The following is a 21400-nucleotide window of genomic DNA, read 5'->3' as shown; positions in this document are numbered from 1 at the left end:
ACGGGAGAGTCAGAGTGTGTCCAGAATGGCACCCTAATCCTTCTTTAGTGCACTACTTTTGACAAGGGCCGCATGGCCTCTGGTTGAAAGTAGTGCTCTATATAGGAAATAAGGTTAAATTTCTGACACAGCCCAGGAAGTTCATTCTCTCTTATTACACAGCCATGTCTGTGTGTTATTAATCCCATATATCCTTATTTGTTTAAGGACACAACCTGGCTCTGACAGAGGCAATTTTGTGAGATTATCGACGAGGAAAGCTCACAGCTTCCAGGAAACTTGGGGGAATTAAACTAAACATAAATTGTCAGCTGTGTAATGTTTAAGAAATGTAGTATTGAGGAAGACGGAGAACTCCATTACCCTGATGTAGATTATGGACAAGACTTGAAGTTACCCTCTGCGGGTTATGAGTTCATACCTGGTCGTAGAGCTTTCCCACCAGTTTGAGGTGTTTCTCACCCCCCTCCAGAAAGACCACCCCGTTGCGTTGCTGGGCCATGAGGAGACAGAGGGGCAGGGCCAGCTCATGGTCCAACAGGGCATCCTTTAGACGCTGGGACGACTTCTTAGTGTTACGGATCTGACCAAAGTAACCACCCTGGGGACAGAAAGAAAATAGAATTGAACTATTTCAAGTCATACTTAGCAATAGCCAACTAGTGCAATGTACCTCAGCTTTGAGCTGGTCATGGTGTATAGTTTCAACGTTTAAGTCAGACTAAAGATGGTTCAGTACCTCAGCTTTGAGCTGCTCCCCTCCAGTCATAGCCTCCATCTGCTCCGATGTCATCTCATCCGTGATCTCGATGCCGGCCATCTTCTGCACCACCTCTTTTAGAATCAGCAGGTCAAAACTGCAGGGGGGGAAACACAACAGAAGCATATTTATGAATGTGGACAAACAAATAATACGTGCATACACAAAAATAAACACGTGTCAACAACCATGGTTGGGCGAAAACAATCGTAGGAGTAGCTAAGAACAGCACACTAACAATAGTAGATTCCAGCAAATCTACATCATTTATTCTGTTCCATGGGCACTATGGCAGAGTGCCACCTCTATTTACTTCCCCTGCATTCCTGGCCCTGGAGAAGGACTGATCTGAACTGATGGGAGAGGGAGGGAGGGAGGAAACAAAAGAAAGTTGCCATGGAGCCCAGTGTGATTCACTACCTGCTGACTCCAGCCATTACAGGGAGACCAGGGCTGTGATAATTACCCTCCCCTCCTCCTTCATCTATGGCTGCCCAAACACCCACACAGTCAGCAGCCTCCTCATCAACACCACATTACTCAGCAGCTCTGGCCAGGCCAGGACCCTGCAGGGAGGCACAACAACGGCCAAGGCCCTTCTCTCTCAGCCCAGAGTCTAGCCAGAAAGAGACGGAGGGGACCCAGTTGACTGACTAAGAACAACAAACTCCATCACTATGAATCACATCAGAGCCAGAAAGCCAATGAGGTGGCTGTCTGCCTGATGAGGAGTTATAGTTACCTCTTCCCTGCTTTCAGCGTATTGGTCACATACTGGAGGAGGCCGGCCAACTCAATTGGGTATTTCCTGAAAACCGCTCCACACAGACTAGCCAGGCCTGGATAGGAGACAGGAGAAAGGTCAGCAGTCCATTAGTTAGCAAGCAGACATATGTTGCATAAACACAGTCAACTAGAGTTGTACTGGGATGGACCTACATGGAACAAAAGCACACCCTAATGCCCCTTTGACAATAAAGCTGATTCGTGACATCAGGGTCATGTTCGGTAGGGCACACTGTAGTAAAACATTTTGTAACGTAAAACGAAAAACGGTGTTTTTATTGGACAAGTTCAGGTGGTACCTCCCCTTTTCACACCATTTCTAAATATTTTGTCCTCAACACAACACAAGTCAAATAATCCCCCCACATTGCTGTAGTAGTGAACTCACTCTGAAGCCAGGAGGATATCGTGGTGTCGTCATGTTTCATCTTCTCTTTCTCTGGATTGGCCAGCGCTTCAATAATGCAATCTATTGTCAATGAGTTAAGGGGCACAACACGGCAAGTCTTAATACATTCTAACTGCTATGGCTAAAGCATTCCAAATACATAGTTAAACAAAGTACTGAATGTGTATAAATACATGAGTCACGAAATGGCAGAGTAAGGATACAGGCCATGACGTCATAGTTGAGTGAGGTGAGGTATTTGAGGGAGTCTACCACTGGACCGATGAGGTTGTCATACCACTGGATCTGAGACAGGATCTGAGAGAGGGACAGTAATACCTGGTTAATACAACACAGACCAGAGTGAAGCTCTCTCCACTAGCCTACCTATTGTTCCTGCAGTAAGGAGGATTCACCATCGTCATCAAATGTTTTCATTTATCTGCAGAGAATCATCAAAAAGCCTACCTGTATGCAAATTAGGGAGACAAATGACCGATTCAATCCGGTAGGCTACTGACGAGTCACTCACTTTAACGTCACTGTCTGCAAGTCCTGATGGGACTTCATATGGAAAATATAATACAAACAAGATCTTTAGTTTACTTGTCCAGATGCGATAGCATGGACTTAACTACGCTAAATGATTTATGAATGGCAAGGATATAAGGGATCGACTTTATTCAGTCAGATCAACACCTTTTAGAAACTAGTCAAGCTTGCTGTTTGTCAATCAAAGCACAGCAAATTGCCTATGCGCCACCACTCTGTAGCTACATCCTCTTCTGCAAATCTGAAAATTACTCAACCTACACGCCCTTCAGGACAACATGAAGATATTTTTTAAGTACTGGACAGCTTTGTGACATCAAATGGACTTTGGTGATGAAGATGTGTTGGTATCTGTACTGATGGCACAAAAGCCATGACAGGGTGACATAGTGGAGTGGTAACGCGCATGCAAGCAGTTGCTCCTGACACCACTTGGGTACACTGCAGCATCCAGGAGAGGCTCTTGCTGCCAAGGGAATGCCTGACAGCTTGAAAGACGTTTTGGAAACTACAGTGAAAATGGTTAACTTTGTTAAAGCAAGGCCCCTGAACTCCTGCGTATTTTCTGCATTATGCAATGATATGGGCAGCGACCATGTAACGCTTTTACAACATACGTACACTGGTTATCAAGGGGCAAAGTATTGACACGTTTTTTTTTTAAATTGAGAGACGAGCTTAAAGTTTTATTTACTGACCATAATTTTCACTTGCCTGACCTCTTGCATGATGACGAGTTTCTCACACGACTGGCCTATCTGGGTGATGTTTTTTCTCGCCCGAATGATCTGAATCTAGAATTACTGCTTTATTTTTTTGTACGGATCTTTTTGGTGAATGTCGGGAACCGAATCGCATTGGTGAACGAGCTGCATCGGTGAAAGAGACGTACATTTGGCTCCCTGATTTGCTTACTGCTACTACTGCTTTTTGATCTCAACTTTTTTCTGCACATAAGTTCCAACATAATTCTAAAGAGGGTGAATCCTCACTGTAGAAACAATAAATAGTGGGGAGAGCGTGTCAATCTGGCCCATGCTGATTTGCAGGCCATCTAATAATTGGCCAGGTAAACATTTATTTGAACGTACATTTCACGACATAATGGGAGCCTACCTTTTGGGCTTTACATTGGAGTTTGCAATTTCTTCATGGTTCTAGGACGATTTTTAAGCATTTTGAACTTTGGGAACCAAACGAGCCGGCTCTTTTATGTGAACGGAGGAGCCAAACGAGCAGTCTCTTTTAGGTGAACGGAGGAGCCAAAAGACTTTTAGGTGAACGGAGGAGCCAAACGAGCAGTCTCTTTTAGGTGAACGGAGGAGCCAAACGAGCCGGCTCTTTTACGTGAACGGAGGAGCCAAATGAGCAGTCTCTTTTAGGTGAACGGAGGAGCCAAATGAGCCGGCTCACTGAGAAGACTGGGAATGCCCGAGCACACAAGACACACCAACGTACCGAGAGACGGGACTGACAGACTGTCAAACCAGCAGTGTTTCCCTGTCGCTGCTCACTTTGAGACTGACAGGCGCCTGTCCTATCAATAGATGCTAGAAGATGCATATCGTTCATTCTAGCAGGAGCGGGCTCGGCTGATTATTTTCTGACTAGCGAATTGAAAATTAGCCCAGCTAATTTAAGTGGAAAAAGTACCCGGCTGAAAATGACTAAATCGGCTGTATAGCCGACAGCTGGCGCTAGTGGAAAACACTGTTATAAAGCCAAGTGTTAGAATATATAAATGGGAGAGACGGGGATGAGGCCGAAAAGGAAGGAGGTAGGGGAGGAAGAGGGAGACCGGGGGTAGGGTGGAGGTGGGGAAGAGACAGGTCCCTTTCAGACAGTGCGGTTAGCTTCATTTTTTGTGCAGTGTGAATGCTCCAAAAGGAACTCAGACCCCTCAAAAGAGCCCCCGTAGCAAACCGAACTGAGACCATGTCAAGAGGTGGCCTGAGTTCGGGTCGCTTGAATTGCGCGGCCGGTTCCCTTCTTTAGGGAACACAAAGCTCTCAAGATGTCTTATCATTATTCCGGCACCATACATTAGGCTTTTGCAATAACGTTTCCCTTGGCATAACCCCTCACATTGGTGCCACAGAAGAGAGAAGATGATGATGTGCCGGTACGAGGAAAAAGCATGTGATGTTTTGGATATTGATTAGCGATTGTCAAAGACGCATAGAAATTCCCCAAAATATGTAGAGTTTTGTACTGACACGATGTTCAGATTATTTGTTTGCAATATGTGGTCTATAGGCTAAGATAGCTTCATAAGCTATTTATTCAATTGTGGGCTTTGAATAGTGTGAGAAGTCAACATTTGGTGAGAATCACAACATCCAAAATCAATGCTAGCTCTTAAAGGAGCAGTAGCCTACATTGGGTGTACAATTTTCAATGACATTATTAAATCTGCAGTTATTCTTCTGCTATTTATTCTATTACCAATCATATTTACATGCTACTATTATCTTTGGATTCTAATTATAATGTCTCATATTTTAACTAAATGCAATCTATTAGCTTCCAAAATGTAAGTAGGTACATCTAGCTGTCCAATAACACGGAATGGATTATCCTGCACTTTGTAAAAACCCAGAGTGCATTGAGTGAATGTTGGAAAAAGATTTTGGTTCCTTTCTAAACATAGCAATGTGAAAGCAAAGAGGACTCAGAGCGCAAAATAGGTGAAGTGAACTGGCAAAAGAGTTGGGTCCTCATTCAAAGGAAAAGGCAGCGTGAATACAAAGAGAACCGAGTTTTTGATTTATTTTTTACCTCCGAGTTCACTTTAAAGAGGACTATATGTGAAAACACTCTCACGAGGCCATTCAGCCAGACTTCAGGCAGAGAGATGAAGAGAATGAGAGTGGAGGCTTTAAGAGGAACAGTACAGCTCATTCTTGACTCAGTCAGTTCCCGTCCTCCTCTCTCTCCTCCTTCCACTGTCAGCCAGAGCCAGGCCCTTTCTCATTCTATCAATGTCCTGCTGCTGAGGCAACACAAAAACAGCCCACTTCTCTCCATTTTCTGTTTGGCCAACATTTTTACTTCAGTAATTTTTTGAGATGTGAGAGATTTAGGTGAGGGTTAGGGAGTAGTGCTTATGCCGTAGAGAGGGACAGGAGAGGAAGTGGATGGGGTGTTCTAGCAAGATAAGACAGGCCCTGATGGAGAGTAAGCAGTCTCAGTGTATCAAATTTACAATGGCAGATTAGTATCTATACAGCCGCATTAAAAGAAGGTCTCTCTGCCCCATGGAGATAGTAGAGGACACAGAGCCCTTTTCACTGTCAAGATGAAGTACTCAGTTAAAGTAGGAGTAGGGCATTAACTATTTAACACAAATCTGGAGATATCATTCAAAATAAGGCTATATTAGTGTCTGTATTATAACATTGCTTTCAAATGCACAGTAGGTGAATAGATGATCATAACATTTTTGAGAATACATACATAGTCAAAGAGGATGGTGGGGTTGCTATGGCTCAGCTTGCCTATCTGTCGCCCAGATGGTTTCACATTCTCTTTGGTCAATCGCCTGGAAAGAAAGGAAGAAAGGAAAGAAGCAAAGAAGGAAGGAAACAAAAGAAAGGAGGAAAGGAAGGAAAGAAAAGGAGGGAAAGGAAAGAAGGAGGAAAGAAAGGAGCGATTTAACACATTTATTGAAGCATCTTGCAAATATACATTAACCCTGTAAATGATGTGGCACCCCTGGTTTGATGGTTAGGCTAGATTGAAAAATATTATTTAGTAGAAGAATTTACAACTAATGAACTTGCACTCAATGGTTGTGTGCTTCATGCTGATATACATTTATCAAAATTATATTTTTTTCCCACTCACACAGCATTATTGACAAAATTATACTTCACGTCAACAAAACTAAGGAAAGGTAAATTTTGTGCAGGAATCCATACTTTTTAAGTCATGTACACTGTGTGCCCTATATGTAATTGGTGATTCAGAGTTTATCCCATGTGTAACTCTGTTGTTTTTGTCGCACTGCTTTGCTTTATCTTGGCCAGGTTGCAGTTGTAAATGAGAACTTGTTCTCAACTGGCCTACCTGGTTAAATAAAGGTGAAATATATTTTTTAAATAAAAAAAGTAGGTAGCAAAAGCACCACCACCAGGGACTCCTTTCCTACTGTGATGCTGCACAGTGCACTGCACACACATACTGTGTACATGATGCAGGCCAGGGACAGGCACGACACATTCATTAACTTCCTTGTTCTCGTCTTCGTTAGCCACCTTGTATTGACACAGAGCAGTGGTGACATGTCACTCAGCAGAGCTGTATCTATATTTAAAAGGTATGGTTAATGACATCCAGGCAATGTTCCATTTTCATGATTAATAAGCACTGGACTAAAAGCACTGACAACCTTCAGTTAATTACACAAGACTAAGACGCAAATGTATTCAGTAGCAGCAACTTATGTAACAATGGTTGGTCCAACATGGGGCTAGGGCCTGGTGAGAGGGTCAAGGACCTATGAGAGCAGGGCAGGGCTGCAGGCCAGAGGAGCAGGATTGGAGTGCTGCTATGCTAGCCTCATAAATCTGACATGGATGGGAGTAGTCCACTTGAGTGCATCTGCAGAGCAATCTTCTCTAATCCCCCCCACCCCCTGCCTTCCATAGCTGCAGGATGTCAGCCCTCCATCACTACTTTATCCATTAGTCTCCCCTCTTACAGAATAAACTGTTCCTTCCCCCATCAGACAGAGTGATGCATGCTGGTGTGGTTATATTCCCTATCACCAACACCACCACCACACAGCCTCAGGGTAATTCCTCTTGTCAAGGTGCTCACACACACACAAACAATCAGTGGAAACAGCTTCACGGGAGCCAGAGCATTTACAAAACGTGTGTGTGCAGGGGGAGCACAACCTGGCTGGCCGAGCACTGTTCCTGCCGGGTGGGATCCAGCAGAATATTGATGACTCAGGGGAAAGGAGGCCTGCTCCATACCCAGCTGCCAGCTTCCATTAAAATTAATGGAGGGATGACCTTTTATTTTCTTCTGTTAGGGGGAGGGGGGGATAGCTTAGGGGGGGGGGGGGGGGGGGTTAGGGTAGGAAACAAACCATGGCTTCCCAGAGTGTCTGCTCTGTCATACAGTATCACACAGCCCTGAGGTGCTCGGCTTTGTGTGTGGCAGCAGTGATGGGAATACTTCCAATATCCATTGGTACAGTACAGTACAGGGAAACATGAGGCCTCAGGCACAAACATTGAATAAACATGTACTTCCACTCATGGAAAACATGTATCATACAGCATTACTGTGAAAAGCAGTAAATATGAGTAGCAAATACTATGCATGTACAAGCTACCATGAAGTGCCATTGGAAATGCATTGGATTTCATTTTAAAGTGACAATCCGGAATTAGTATATTCTATCCTTCAGCCATTTCCCAAAGCAAGTGACAGGGTGGCCACTGTGTTTTAAATCCCAAATGCCTCCATTAATGCAATTGGGCCAAATTCAAATACACTAAGGATGTTTTACAGCAAGTGTGCTGACCAGGCGCTTCTCATTCCTCATGCAATGAAGACAGTTGCTCTTAGGACACGTGTACAACATTTTTACTGTGCTAAAATATCATATTGCTCTCTAAGTATTACAGCCGTAAAGAGATGTGTTGAATAGAATGGACATGCAGTCCTGATGTTCAGTAGGGTGTGAGTGGCTGAACCTCAGCACTGACCCCACAAAGTCCAGTGTTTCAGAAATAAAACGAGCCTGGGGCCCGTTCCAAAGTAGGCACCCACATCTTCTATTACGAGTGTGTGCGTGCATGCGTGTGAATGTGTCTTTTTGGCAGTGGGAGTAAGAATTCTTTTGATAACTGGATTAAATGAAATATTACTCTCCCAGTTAGTGATACATGACATGCTATTTTATCAAATCAATTCTCTGTAATTAATATTACCTGATTAAACTAATCATGTAAATGTAATTAACTAGGAAGTCGGGGCACCACGGAAGAATGTTTATAGAGCGGTTGTCTTCCGAATAAACTCTTAAAAGACCTGGTAATCTTTTATAATAGCAGTCAATTATCAATCGTCACCTTATTAAGTCTCATCTGAACATTGTACAATTCTTGGTTATCTTCACGAACCCTGGCTAACAGGTTGAACCAGCAAAACAACATTTGGTTTAATTATTTATTTACTAAATACCAAAATAATCACACAGAATTAGATATACACAGGCTGGATCATACATTGATTACTAATTATGCCATTCAAGAAAACGTCCTTAGCAGACGGAACTGATATGACGGCTGGTTACACAAAGAAAGGGGGTTGGGTTTGAATGAAAGCGCAGGAAGACTGAGGAACAAAAGGATTGGGTCTCTATCGGACCTTATGAAGCTATGCTATCGTAAATACAGAATCTTATGCATTCTAAATAACCGCCCATTTGGAAAAGGAAAATGCAAGAAATATTTACTCTGAGCTGCGCTTTGATAGATTGGTCGAAGATGGAAGGCTGTGTTGCCCAGCAGAGATCTCCCTTGTCCTTTGTGGTAGAACGGATACGTTGTAGTACCCTGTCTTTCTGAAGAGATTGTCCGTCCTTTCCTAGCCCACGTTTACTGCTGCTGCTGCTAACTCGACGTCTAGGATGTATCACTTCTTTAGTGAACACGAGTTCAAAGTTCATACCAAGTTGCCATACTATATTCTGGCTGGTATAGTCACATTCATCCTTCCAGCGTGGCGATCGTTACCGCCACGATGAAATTCGCCATTTTAAACGAGTGAGCTGAGTGAGCAGAGTTCACTTGTGAAACTAATTCTCTCATTTCGAAGCTAAAATTACATTTAATCTTTTCACAAATAGTTTAATATTTAAACATTTTAATTGCACAACAATTCCATGTGAATCTGATAACTAGAATGTGTCGACTTCCCAAGATGCACTTTATGTCGTCCTATCATCAGTAATAATGTCTCAGATGACAACTGATCTGACATCATATTCTTTAAGTACCAACAGATATTTTCAACTGGTTGGATTACCGAAATATGGTTCTGTTCACCACCCTTTTGATGTTACCAGACTCTCTCTATGTTAACAAAAGGGCTTTCCAATAGTTTATTCGGAAGACAACAGCTCTATAAACATTCTTCCGTGGTGCCCCGACTTCCTAGTTAATTACATTTACATGATTAGTTTAATCAGGTAACATTACAGAGAATTGATTTGATAAAATAGCATGTCATATATCACTTAATTCATAGCAAAGACACGACATCATGAAAGTGACAGAACAGTCCTAGCTGTGCCAACCTAAAAAATTACCATGGTTACCATGGCTGCATGTTAGCGCTTCTCAGCAGCACCCACCACACACACACACACACACACACACACACACACACTAGGGTTCACACACATTTAGACAGATCCAATTTCACGAATTTCCCATGACTTTTAATCAAATTTCCATGACCAACAATTGGCGGTGTCTATGTACATATAAATAAAGTAAAGATAAATGTGGTATCAACACTGGGAGACTACTCTCTGACCCACTGTACCATCTCATATCGTTGGGCAAGGCACTTAAAGCTCGCACCAAATAGAACACCTGTTAGACAACTGTATAAAACACATGTGGTCAACCCTCAGTGGCTCAGTCTGGAGAGCTACTGGATGGGCAGGCTTTTGATCCAGCCCTGCTCAAACACATCAGAGTTCATTTATCAAGGTCTGGTTGAGCAGCTCATTTCTAAAATGTGGTTTGTTAGAGAGGGAATAAAACCCAGTAGCTCTCCTGGAGGATGGTTGACCACACTTGATGTAAAACATTGCGACATTACATCCAAAGACTTTTTAAGTGTTTATAAAATAATTATCTCATTCAATATATCAAAGATCAAATGGCTATGGTAGGCTCCAAATATTTTTTATTCAGCTGAAGCAAGCCCAAACATTTTCTTCAGAAAATATATATTTTCTTGTATAGTCATTTATCTTATAAGTGTTTACTTTGCAGGCTGACTAGCATCTATTGAGTTGCAATGTTCCATACATTGGATGCCCAGAATAAATTGAAGTATCTACAAAACAAGTTTTGAATTGGCTACCTAGTTAGTCTGTTTTCTATCGTATTTTATTGCCTCTCCTTGAGCAATGGCCCACTCGGACACAGACACTCTAAAGTGTCATTTTACGATCCTGGCTGAGATGTTTGTTTTTTTAAATGTATTTTTATTAATTTCCATGACTTTTGTTTTTTTTTACCATTTTCCAAAACTTTTCCAGGCCTGGAAAACACAATTGTAAAATTCCCGGATTTTCATGACCGTACGAACCCTGACACACACATAGCTTTTTTTTGAGAAGTTTCCAATAGCAACCACTGAAAAATCAAAATGGACAAAGTAACAGACTTTATCTCCTAGAGACATTTGTGAGAAACACTGACTTGTTTTGAGGGGTTTCCTAGAGATGATGCTACATTATACTCAAGGGGCACGGGTTGGACACCTGATTTCGGTTCGATTTTATTTATTATTTAACCAGGCAAGTCAGTTAAGAACAAATTCTTATTTACAATGATGGCCTACCTGCTGCGGGGACGGGGATTAAAAAAAAAATATAGGACTAAACACACATCACGACAAGAGAGACAACACTACATAAAGAGGCACCTTACAAAATAGCCTCCAACACTCTACTCAGCAAACTGGATGCAGTCTATGACAGTGCCATCCGTTTTGTCACCAAAGCCCCATATACCACCCACCACTGTGACCTGTATGCTCTCGTCGGCTGGCCCTCGCTACATATTCGTCCCCAGACCCGCTGGCTTCAGGTCATCTATAAGGCTTTGCTAAGTAAAGCTCCGCCTTATCTCAGCTCACTGGTCACAATAACACCCACCCGTAGCACGCGCTCCAGCAGATATATCTCACTGGGCATCCCCAAAGCCAACACCTCTTTTAGCCGCCATTCCTTCCAGTTCTCTGCTGCCAATGACTGGAACTAATTGCAAAATTAGCTGAAGTTGGAAATATACCTGCCACACTAACTTTAAGCATCAGCTATCTGAGCAGCTTACTGATCGCTGCAGCTGTACACAGCCCATCTGTAAATAGTCCATCCAACTACCTACCTTATCCCCCTACTGTTTTTAATGTACTTTTTTTGCTCTTTTGCACAGCAGTATTTTTTCTTGCACATCTATCACTCCAGTGTTAATTTGCTAAATTGTAATTACTTTGCTACATTTGGCCTATTTATTGCCTTACCTCCTTACTCCATTTGCACACAGTGTATATAGATTTTTCTATTGTGTTATTGACTGTACTTTTGTTTATCCCATGTGTAACTCTGTGATGATGTTTTTTGTCGCACTGCTTTGCTTTATCTTGACCAGGTCGCAGTTGTAAATGAGAACTTGTTCTCAACTGGCCTACCTGGTTAAATAAAGGTGAAATAAAAAGTGTAAAAATAACCTAAGATAACACAGCATGGCAGCATGGCAGCAACACAGCATGGCAGGCATGGCAGACACACATTTTTTTTTTTTTACACACCACACGTGTATGTGACCAATAACATTTGATTTGACATGACAACAACATGGTAGCAACACAAGATGGCAGCAGCACAAAACATGGTACAAAAACCTTATTGGGCACAGACAGCACAAAAACAACAAGGTACAGACAACGGATGTCTGAAAAGTAAAAAAAAAAAAAAGGAACGTACAAGTAGTGGGTGCAGAAACATGACTTCTAAGTGCCACAACCACACATTGGATAAAACAACAGGCACTATATCTAACTGGTATGGCGGTCGGTAGGTAGGTAGGCAGACATAGCAACGTGACTTACTTCATGATGTATTTGGCTCTGTCCACAGTCTGAGCTTTGACCTTGACCAGCAGTGGGTGGCTGGTGTATGTCTCGTTCTTCCACTGCCCGTATAGCCGGTACCTGGGGACCACAGGTAGAACACAGGTGGGTGTGTTAACACTGACGTATCTAATAGTACACACACCAGGACCAGCCTGGGACAAGGACCTTTCAGTACCAGAACACAACAGGGAGGAGAATAGAACAATTCGTATAAACCCACATACTCCTGTCTCGGTGTGTGCTTTGCTTTCTCCATATGATGGATTCAAAACAGCTGGCCAAACATGTCAGCTAAAAGTAAAAAGTGCCACCGCTATGATTGTGTGTGTGTGTGTGTGTGTGTGTGTGTGTACATAGAGTACCAGTCAAAAGTTTGGACACACCTACTCGTTCAAGGGGTTTTCTTTATTTTTTACATCGTAGAATAATAGAAGACATCAAAACTGAAATAACACATACGGAATCATGCAGTAACCAAAAAAGTGTTAAACAAATCAATTTTATATTTGAGATCCTTCGAAGTAGCTACCCTTTGCCTCGATGACAGCTTTGCACACGCTTGGCATTCCCTCAACCAGCTTCATGAGGTAGTCACCTGGAATGAATTTCAATTAACCTCTACGGGATCGGTCCCCCCCCCACGGGGCGGTTGAGCTAACGTGTGATAATGTGAATAGCATGATGTTGTAAGTAACAAGAACATTTCCCAGGACATAGACATGTCTTGTATGGGCAGAAAGCTTAAATTCTTGTTAATATAATGGCACTGTCCAATTTACAGTAGATATTACAGTGAAAGAATACCATGCTATTTTTGAGAGTGCACAGTTATGTACTTGAAAATGAATCAATAAACCAATTAGGCACATTTGGGCAGACCTGATACAACATTTTGAACAGCAATGCAATGGTTCATTGGATCAGTCTAAAACTTTGCACATACACTGCTGCCATCTAGTAGCCAAAATCTAAATTGCCCCAAAACTGCAACAATACATTATGGCCTTTCTCTTGCATTTCAAAGATGAAAGAAATAAATACAAAATTGAGTTTTGTATTATGTTTTAACAGATCTAATGTGTTAGGCGAAAAAAAGTAAAAGGGGTACGATCATTTGTGGAATTTCCTTCTTAATGTGTTTGAGCCAATGACTTGTGTTATGACAATGTAGGGGTGGTATACAGAAGATACCCCTATTTGATAAAACACCAAGTCTATATTATGGCAAGAACAGCTCAAATAAGCAAAGAGAAACGACAGCCCATCATTTCTTCAAGACATGAAGGTCAGTCAATAACGAACATTTCAAGAACTTTTAAAGTTTCTTCAAGTGAATTCGCAAAAACCATCAAGCGCTATGATGAAACTGGCTCTCATGAGGACCACCACAGGAAAGGAAGACCCAGAGTTACCTCTGCTGCAGAGGATAAGTTCATTAGAGTTACCAGCCTCAAAAACTGCAGCCCAAATAAATGCTTCACAGAGTTCAAGTAACAGACACATCAACACCAACTGTTCAGAGGAGACTGTGTGAATCAGGCCTTCATGGTCAAATTGCTGCAAAGAAACCACTACTAAAGGACACCAATAAGAAGAAGAGACTTGCTTTGGGCCAAGGAACATGAGCAATGGACATTCGACCGGTGGAAATCTGTCCTTTGGTCTGACGAGTCCAAATTTGAGATTTTTGGTTCCAACCGCCATGCCTTTGTGAGATGCAGAGTAGGTGAACGGATGATCTCCACATGTGTGGTTCCCACCATGAAGCACGGAGGAGGAGGTGTGACGGTGCTTTGCTGGTGACACTGATTTAAAATTCAAGGCACACTTAACCAGCATGGCTACCACAGCATTCTGCAGCAATACGCCATCCCATCTGGTTTGCGCTTAGTGGGGCTATCATTTGTTTATCAACAGAACAATGAGCCAAAACACACCTCCAGGCTGTGTAAGGGATATTTGACCAAGAAGGAGAGTGACAGACTGCTGCAACAGATGACCTGGCCTCCAATCACCTGACCACAATCCAATTGAGATGGTTTGGGATGAGTTGGACCGCAGAAGGAAAAGCAGCCAACAAGTGCTCAGCATACGTGGGAACTCCTTCAAGACTGTTGGAAAAGCATTTCAGGTGAACCTGGTTGAGAGAATGCCAAGAGTGTGCAAAGCTGTCATCAAGGCAAAGGGTAGCTACATTGAAGAATCTCAAATATATTTTGATTTACTTAACACTTTTTTGGTTACTACATGATTCGATGTGTTATTTCATAGTTTTCACTATAATTCTACAATGTAAAAAATTGTAAAATAAAGAAAAACCCTTGAATTAGTAGGTGTCCCCAAACCTTTGACTGGTACTATATAGAAACTCAGCAAAAAAAAGAAATGTCCCTTTTTCAGGACCCTGTCTTGTTTGTAAAAATCCAAATAACTTCACAGATCTTCATTGTAAAGGGTTTAAACACTGTTTCCCATGCTTGTTCAATGACCCATAAACAATGAACATGCACCTGTGGAACGGTCATTAAGACACTAACAGCTTACAGACGTTAGGCAATTAAGGTCACAGTTATGAAAACTTAGGACACTAAAGAGGCCTTTCTACGGACTCTGAAAAACACCAAAGGAAAGATGCCCAGGGTCCCTGCTCATCCGCGTGAATGTGCCTTAGGCATGCCGCAAGGAGGAATGAGGACTGCAGATGTGGCCAGGGCAATAAATTGCAATGTCCGTACTGTGAGACGCCTAAGACAGTGCTGCAGAGAGACAGAACAGAGAGCTGATCGTCCTCGCAGTGGCAGACCATGTGTAACACCACCTACACAGGATCGGTACATCTGAACATCACACCTGTGGGACAGGTAAAGGATGGCAACAACAACTGCCCGAGTTACACCAGGAACGCACAATCCCTCCATCAGTGCTCAGACTGTCCGCAATAGGCTGAGAGAGGCTGGACTGAGAGCTTGTAGGCCTGTTGTAAGGCAGGTCTTCACCAGACATCACCGACAACAACGTCGCCTACGGGCACAAACCTACCGTCGCTGGACCAGACAGGACTGGCAAAAAGTGCTCTTCACTGACGAGTCACGGTTTTGTCACACCAGGGGTGATGGTCGGATTCGCGTTTATCATTGAAGGAATGAGCGTTACACCGAGGCCTGTACTCTGGAGCCGGATCGATTTGGAGGTGGAGGGTCCGTCATGGTCTGGGGCGGTGTGTCACAGCCTCATCGGACTGAGCTTGTTGTCATTGCAGGCATTCTCAACGCTGTGCGTTACAGGGAAGACATCCTCCTCCCTCATGTGGTAACCTTCCTGCAGGCTCATCCTGACATGACCCTCCAGCATGACAATGCCACCAGCCATACTGCTCGTTCTGTGCGTGATTTCCTGCAAGTCAGGAATGCCAGTGTTCTGCCATGGCCAGCGAAGAGCCCGGATCTCAATCTTATTGTGTACGTCTGGGACCTGTTGGATCGGAGGGTGAGGGCTAGGGCCATTCCCCCCAGAAATGTCTGGGAACTTGCAGGTTCCTTGGTGGAAGATTGGGGTAACGTCTCACAGCAAGAACTGGCTAATCTGGTGCAGTCCATGAGGAGATGCACTGCGGTACTTAATGCAGCTGGTGGCCATGCCAGATACCGACTGTTACTTTTGACCCCCCCCCCCCCCCCTTTGTTCAGGGACACATTATTCAATTTCTGTTAGTCACATGTCTGTGGAACTTGTTCAGTTTGTGTCTCAGTTGTTGAATCTTGTTTTGTTCATACAAATATTTACACATGTTAAGTTTGCTGAAAATAAACGCAGTTGACAGTGAGAGGACATTTCTTTTTTTTGCTGAGTTTATATACGTCTCACCTGTGCTGGTAAGGGAACAATTTGAAGAGGCCCCAGAGTTCTTCTGACATACAGGCGTTACACTCCATTAGAGAGAGCGAGGGCAGCAGCACCTGGTCTGCAATGCTCAGGAAACAACTCAGCAACGTGTCCTAGGATGGAACAGTAGCACATCAACTACCAGAGCACAGACCACAGTGTGTGGATGCTTATATTATATTTATTCTCTGTGCATTCCTCTTACTGATTAGCACAACAAGGCTGTTTCAAATCAGTTCTCGGTCTCATTTACTTTGATAACTCACCATTTTGTCCTTGATGTGGTCATTTCTAGCCTCATTTTGGTACTGTAGGAACAAAAGAGAACAAGAGGACAATTAATGAGATGAAGCCAGAGTACGAGAGGTTATGCCAATGAATGTTCCTTTGGGGATCAATTAAAGCATTACTCATCATCAATCATCAAATGGCAAACTGATGGTGGGGCCTGTACCTCTTTCATGAAGCCCTTGCCCAGTCGTACTATCTTGGCAAAGAGGATGGGGTCGTGGGAGAGGTGAGGCCCCAGGTAGCACAGCATGCTGAACACGTCCCTGCGTAAGTCCTCAAAGCTCTCGGCAGGCCTGGGGGCCCGCTTGTTCCTCAGGGGCCTCATCACACAGCCTTTGGCCCCTTTGGGGACCCCGGCTCTGCAAGGGAAACACAGGTGAGACAGGGCATACTAAACACATCAACATACAGCCTCCACTGCTCTAGTGTGAACAGGAAGTGGTTCTGTTTGTGGTTGTCATTATGTCTGTGTGTTTTCCGTGTGTGTCCCTACAAGTGAATGAAAGGCTGGCATCAGAGAAGGTTATAGTCTGGCTGGCTGGGTATGTACACTCTGGCATGTCGTGTTGCAGTGTATTTAGGTGCATATGTGTGCATCTCTTTGTTCCACCAGTGTGTGAAGAGCACTAAGTGAATCTGTGGGAGCTTGCAGGCACCTGCGGTACAGCGGCTCCACAGTCAGGTGCAGCAGCTGGCACAGTGCCAGGGCGATGGCCTTGTGAGAGGTGGCGTAGAAGGCAGGCATCTGGTCCATAATGCTCTGGGCATGGTGCCAGTCTCCGATCCTCAGCAGCGCTTCCAGCAGGCCCAGCTTCTGGTTATCAGGAGGCTGAGCGGAGAAGGGGAGATACGGAGTGTGAATGTGCGTGTGTTTGAGTGAAGCTCAGGGCAATTGGAGCAACAGAAGCAGTAGTTAGAGAGCAGCTCTTCCTAAGTCCTTAGTTTATGACTGTCAGTAATAAACTAGCTGAGGGATCTCACACAGTACAAAGCAGGCCCATTAAAAGAGGTTACGGAGGATTTGCAAACACAAAGCCTAGTCAGTAAATCCCGAGACGTCATTTACTCCAGCAGCAATGGATGGGAACAAGGAAGTGTAGAAATCCCTCATCCTATCTGACGCTGCACTTCATTTGTGTGTGACTGACACAACCAACTGTGACACAGCATAGTAACAAGGCAGTGCTGTCAGGGAGAGGCTGTGACCGTGGGATGAAAGAGCTAGCTAGAGGACGAGCGGATATTCGGCACCGTCAATGTCACGGTCTTCTTTTTGCGACCAGGCTATTCTCAAAATGTGCCCTCATCTCACACTGTGGGGTTCATTTTGAAATGTTTTTTTTTTAAGCCACAGCAAACGCTATCGTTGAAGCAGATATTCACACAATTTAGCATTAGCATGACGTGGGCACCCAGTTGACTGAGATGCAATCTGACAATCCGGAGCTTGGGCTGGAGTTATTTTAGAAACATGGCCCACAAAAGCCTTCAGTGTTGCTATTCGTTAGTGTTAGCGCGCGGGATGGTGATAGGGGGTGGAGAAGGGGGCCGTGTGGAGTCTGCACGTTTAACACGTCTGTGGCTGTGGCCTGACCGCTGCAGCGCTACCTAACAGACCTCCTTTGGTCCATCAATCACCGCCTGTGGAGTCTGTGGTCCTCAGCAGCACGCTCTGCATCAGTCAGACACTGGTTAGCACCTCGTTAACACACACACACAACAATAAAGCATTCCCTTTGCCTTCAGCTACACACTGAGGCAGCCTTACAATGACTGGGATTCATCGTGGAAAACAAAGGACACTTGATGGAAGTAGAAGTAGTGCTTTAGTACAGAAGCAGAACCCAAACATGCAGACATGTTTTTCCAATGGTAGAATTATATGTTGAGCGATGGTCATGAGATTACTTTACCTTGTCGTTCTTCTCCTCCTCTTTCTCCTTCTCTCTCTCCTTGTCCTCCAGCTTCTCGGAGGGCACCACCACCATGGTGAGCTTGCGGGCGATCTGCTTGGCCTCTGTGATTTCTCTCTTGTGCTCCTCTACAATGCTGGCATCCAGTGGCATCAGCTGGGAGGGCAAGACAGAGGACAGGACAGATCAGTCATATGTCAGGTCACACCTTACAGTACAATGCCATTCCATTTTCTTATTGGATCACCTGCTGCACAATCGGTCATTCACTGAGGACAAACAATGTTAGTCTTACACCTTATACAGTGCATTTGGAGAGTATTCAGACCTCTTGACATTTTCCACATTTTGTTAAATTACAGCCTTATTCTAAAATGGATTACATTATTTGTCTCAATCAACACACAATACCCCAAAATGACAAAGCAAAAACAGTTTTGACATTTTTGCAAATGTATTAAAAATTAAAAACAGAAATACCTTATTTTCATAAGTATTCAGACCCTTTGCTATGAGACTCGAAATTGAGCTCAGTTGCATCATGTTTCCATTGATCATCCTTGACATGTTTCTACTACTTGATTGGAGTCCACTGGTGGTAAATTCAATTGATTGGACATGATTTGGAAAGGCACACACCTGTCTATATAAGGTCCCCCATTTGACAGTGCATGTCAAAGTAAAAACCAAGCCATGAGGTCGAAGGAATTGTCCGTAGAGCTCCGAGACAGGATTGTGTCGAGGCACAGATCTGGGGAAGGGTACCAAAACAATGTCTACAGCATTTAACATCCCCAAAAACACAGTGGCCTTCATCGTTCTTAAATGTTTAATTATTAATTTATTTACCCCCTTTATCTCCCCAATTGGTAGTTACAGTCTTGTCCCATAGCTGCGACTCCCGTACGGACTCGGGAGAGGCAAAGGTCGAGAGCCATGCGTCCTCCGAAACAAGACCCTGCCAAGCTGCACTGCTTCTTGACACACTGCTCGCTTAACTCGGAAGCCAGCCGCACCAATGTGTCAGAGTAAACACCGTCCAACTGGAGACCTTGTCAGCGTGCATGCGTCCGGCCCGCCACAGGAGTCGCTAGAGCGCGATGGGACAAGGACATCCCGGCCGGCCAAACCCTCCCCTAACCCGGACATCGCTGGGCCAATTGTGCGCCGCTCCATGGGTCCCAAGATTCAACTCTTTGGCCTGAATGCCAAGTGTCACGTCTGGGGGAAACCTGGCACCATCCCTATGGAGAAGCATGGTGGTAGTAGCATCATGCTGTGGGGATGTTTTTCAGTGCAGGGACTAAGAGACTAGTCAGGATCGAGGGAAAGATGAACGGAGCAAAGTACAGAGAGATCCTTGATGAAAACCTGCTCCAGAGTGCCCAGGACCTCAGACCGGGGTGAAGGTTCACCTTCCAACAGGACAACGACCCTAAGCACACAGCCAAGACAACACAGGAGTGGCTTTGGGACAAGTCTTTGAATGACCTTGAGTGGCCCAGCCAGAGCCCAGACTTGAACCCGATCAAACATCTCTGGAGAGACCTGAAAATAGCTGTGCAGCAATGCTCCCCATTCAACCTGAGACGATCTGCATGAGGCGTCATACCCAAGAAGACTTGAGGTTGTAATAGCTGCCAAAGGTGCTTCAACAAAGTACCGAGTAAAGGGTCTGAATACTTATGTAAATGTGATATTTCAGTTTGATAATTTCATTATAAATTTGCAAAAACAAATCTAAGAACCTGTTTTTGCTTTGCCATTAAGGGGTATTATGTATAGTGTAGAATGATGAGGGGGAAAATACGATTTAATACATTTTAGAACAAGGCTGTAACGTAATAAAATGTGGAAAAAGTCAAGGGGTCAGAATACTTTCCGAATGCACTGTATATAAAATGATATTTATATGTGAGACAAAGTGTGAGTTGAGAGATGCTTACGTGCACATAGAGGTCCTCCAGCTCGATGAGGTTGTGGTGGAGGAGGGCGGCAGCAATGTGGTAGAGTGACGTAGGGGTCTCTTCATTAGGCTCCTGGAGGAGAGGGACAGTCAGAGAATACTCATTATGTACTGAGGAACAGCTAACGGATGGGGGGGGTCTAGTACAAATCAATATAGAAATTCACTCGGCTGTCCTTTGATCCCTAACTTGGAGCTAAAGTGTGTATTTCAGTGCCAGGCAGCATTACTATTCACATCTGGTCTGACTGCACCATTTTTCCTCATTCCTGCAGGTCAAGGGAGAAGAGCTGTAGAAAATTCCAAACCTGGGTAAGACTTATGTTCTCATCAATAAGACCTCGAAGTCTTTTCATTTAAATTGTTTATGGATTTCTCTGCTTCTTGTGCAGGTAGCTCCTCACAAATACCCATTTGTACAGTTTCTATGCGGCAGGTTTCAGACAGGCTGCAGAGTGCAGACAGTCAATGTCCAGTGGGGAGTCTGCTCTCTCTCACCTGGTTGAACTTGAACTTGAAGCCCAGGATGTGGCAGAGGGTGAGGGGTTCACACATGTAGGACTTGATGAGGGGCAGGAAGAACTCATCCTGGTCAGAGCGACACTCGTACACCTCCAGGATGATGTCCAGAACGCGGTTGGGGTCCAGGTTGAAGCATCCTGCAGGGTGGAGACGGGGTAAGTGTACAAATGACATCCGAATAACTTGGGTACTAAATATGGAGATGTGTTACGTAAATCCTATTTGGGAGTCTAAGTGGTCAGGTACTGTTTTTAAAAGATCTACAAATATTCACGTCCCAGGTAACATTTGAATCCTCAACAGTAAAAAACACTTCTGCCAAAATTCTAATCTCCATTACTTTCAGGGCTGGTCACAAAAATGATTCATACCCGTCACAGAAAACACAATAAGACAAAGAGTACCACAAGGGGCAGTTGTGTTTTGGCTGTAGAGAATGTGAT

General features: G+C 44.0%; 1 protein-coding gene across 5 annotated transcripts in view; it reads right to left on the bottom strand.

The window, feature by feature from the left end:
* Positions 1 to 21400, bottom strand: part of LOC106603379 (THO complex subunit 2) — a 67933-nt gene that overhangs the window by 30868 nt on the left and 15665 nt on the right. For all 5 annotated transcript variants that reach the window (XM_014196976.2, XM_014196977.2, XM_045717065.1 and 2 more), the window contains 14 exons: positions 20934 to 21094; positions 20416 to 20508; positions 18470 to 18625; positions 17213 to 17385; positions 16720 to 16915; positions 16532 to 16573; positions 16248 to 16378; positions 12360 to 12461; positions 5943 to 6027; positions 2159 to 2252; positions 1935 to 2015; positions 1503 to 1599; positions 740 to 857; positions 422 to 601 (listed from right to left, as the gene is read on the bottom strand). In XM_014196976.2, the coding sequence (XP_014052451.1) occupies positions 422 to 601; positions 740 to 857; positions 1503 to 1599; positions 1935 to 2015; positions 2159 to 2252; positions 5943 to 6027; positions 12360 to 12461; positions 16248 to 16378; positions 16532 to 16573; positions 16720 to 16915; positions 17213 to 17385; positions 18470 to 18625; positions 20416 to 20508; positions 20934 to 21094 (1709 nt within the window). The remainder of the gene's footprint in view (positions 1 to 421; positions 602 to 739; positions 858 to 1502; positions 1600 to 1934; positions 2016 to 2158; positions 2253 to 5942; positions 6028 to 12359; positions 12462 to 16247; positions 16379 to 16531; positions 16574 to 16719; positions 16916 to 17212; positions 17386 to 18469; positions 18626 to 20415; positions 20509 to 20933; positions 21095 to 21400) is intronic.

This window comes from Salmo salar, chromosome ssa04, assembly GCF_905237065.1.
Source record: "Salmo salar chromosome ssa04, Ssal_v3.1, whole genome shotgun sequence".
NCBI lineage: Eukaryota > Metazoa > Chordata > Actinopteri > Salmoniformes > Salmonidae > Salmo > Salmo salar.
This window is presented reverse-complemented; position numbering and strand designations above follow the sequence as displayed.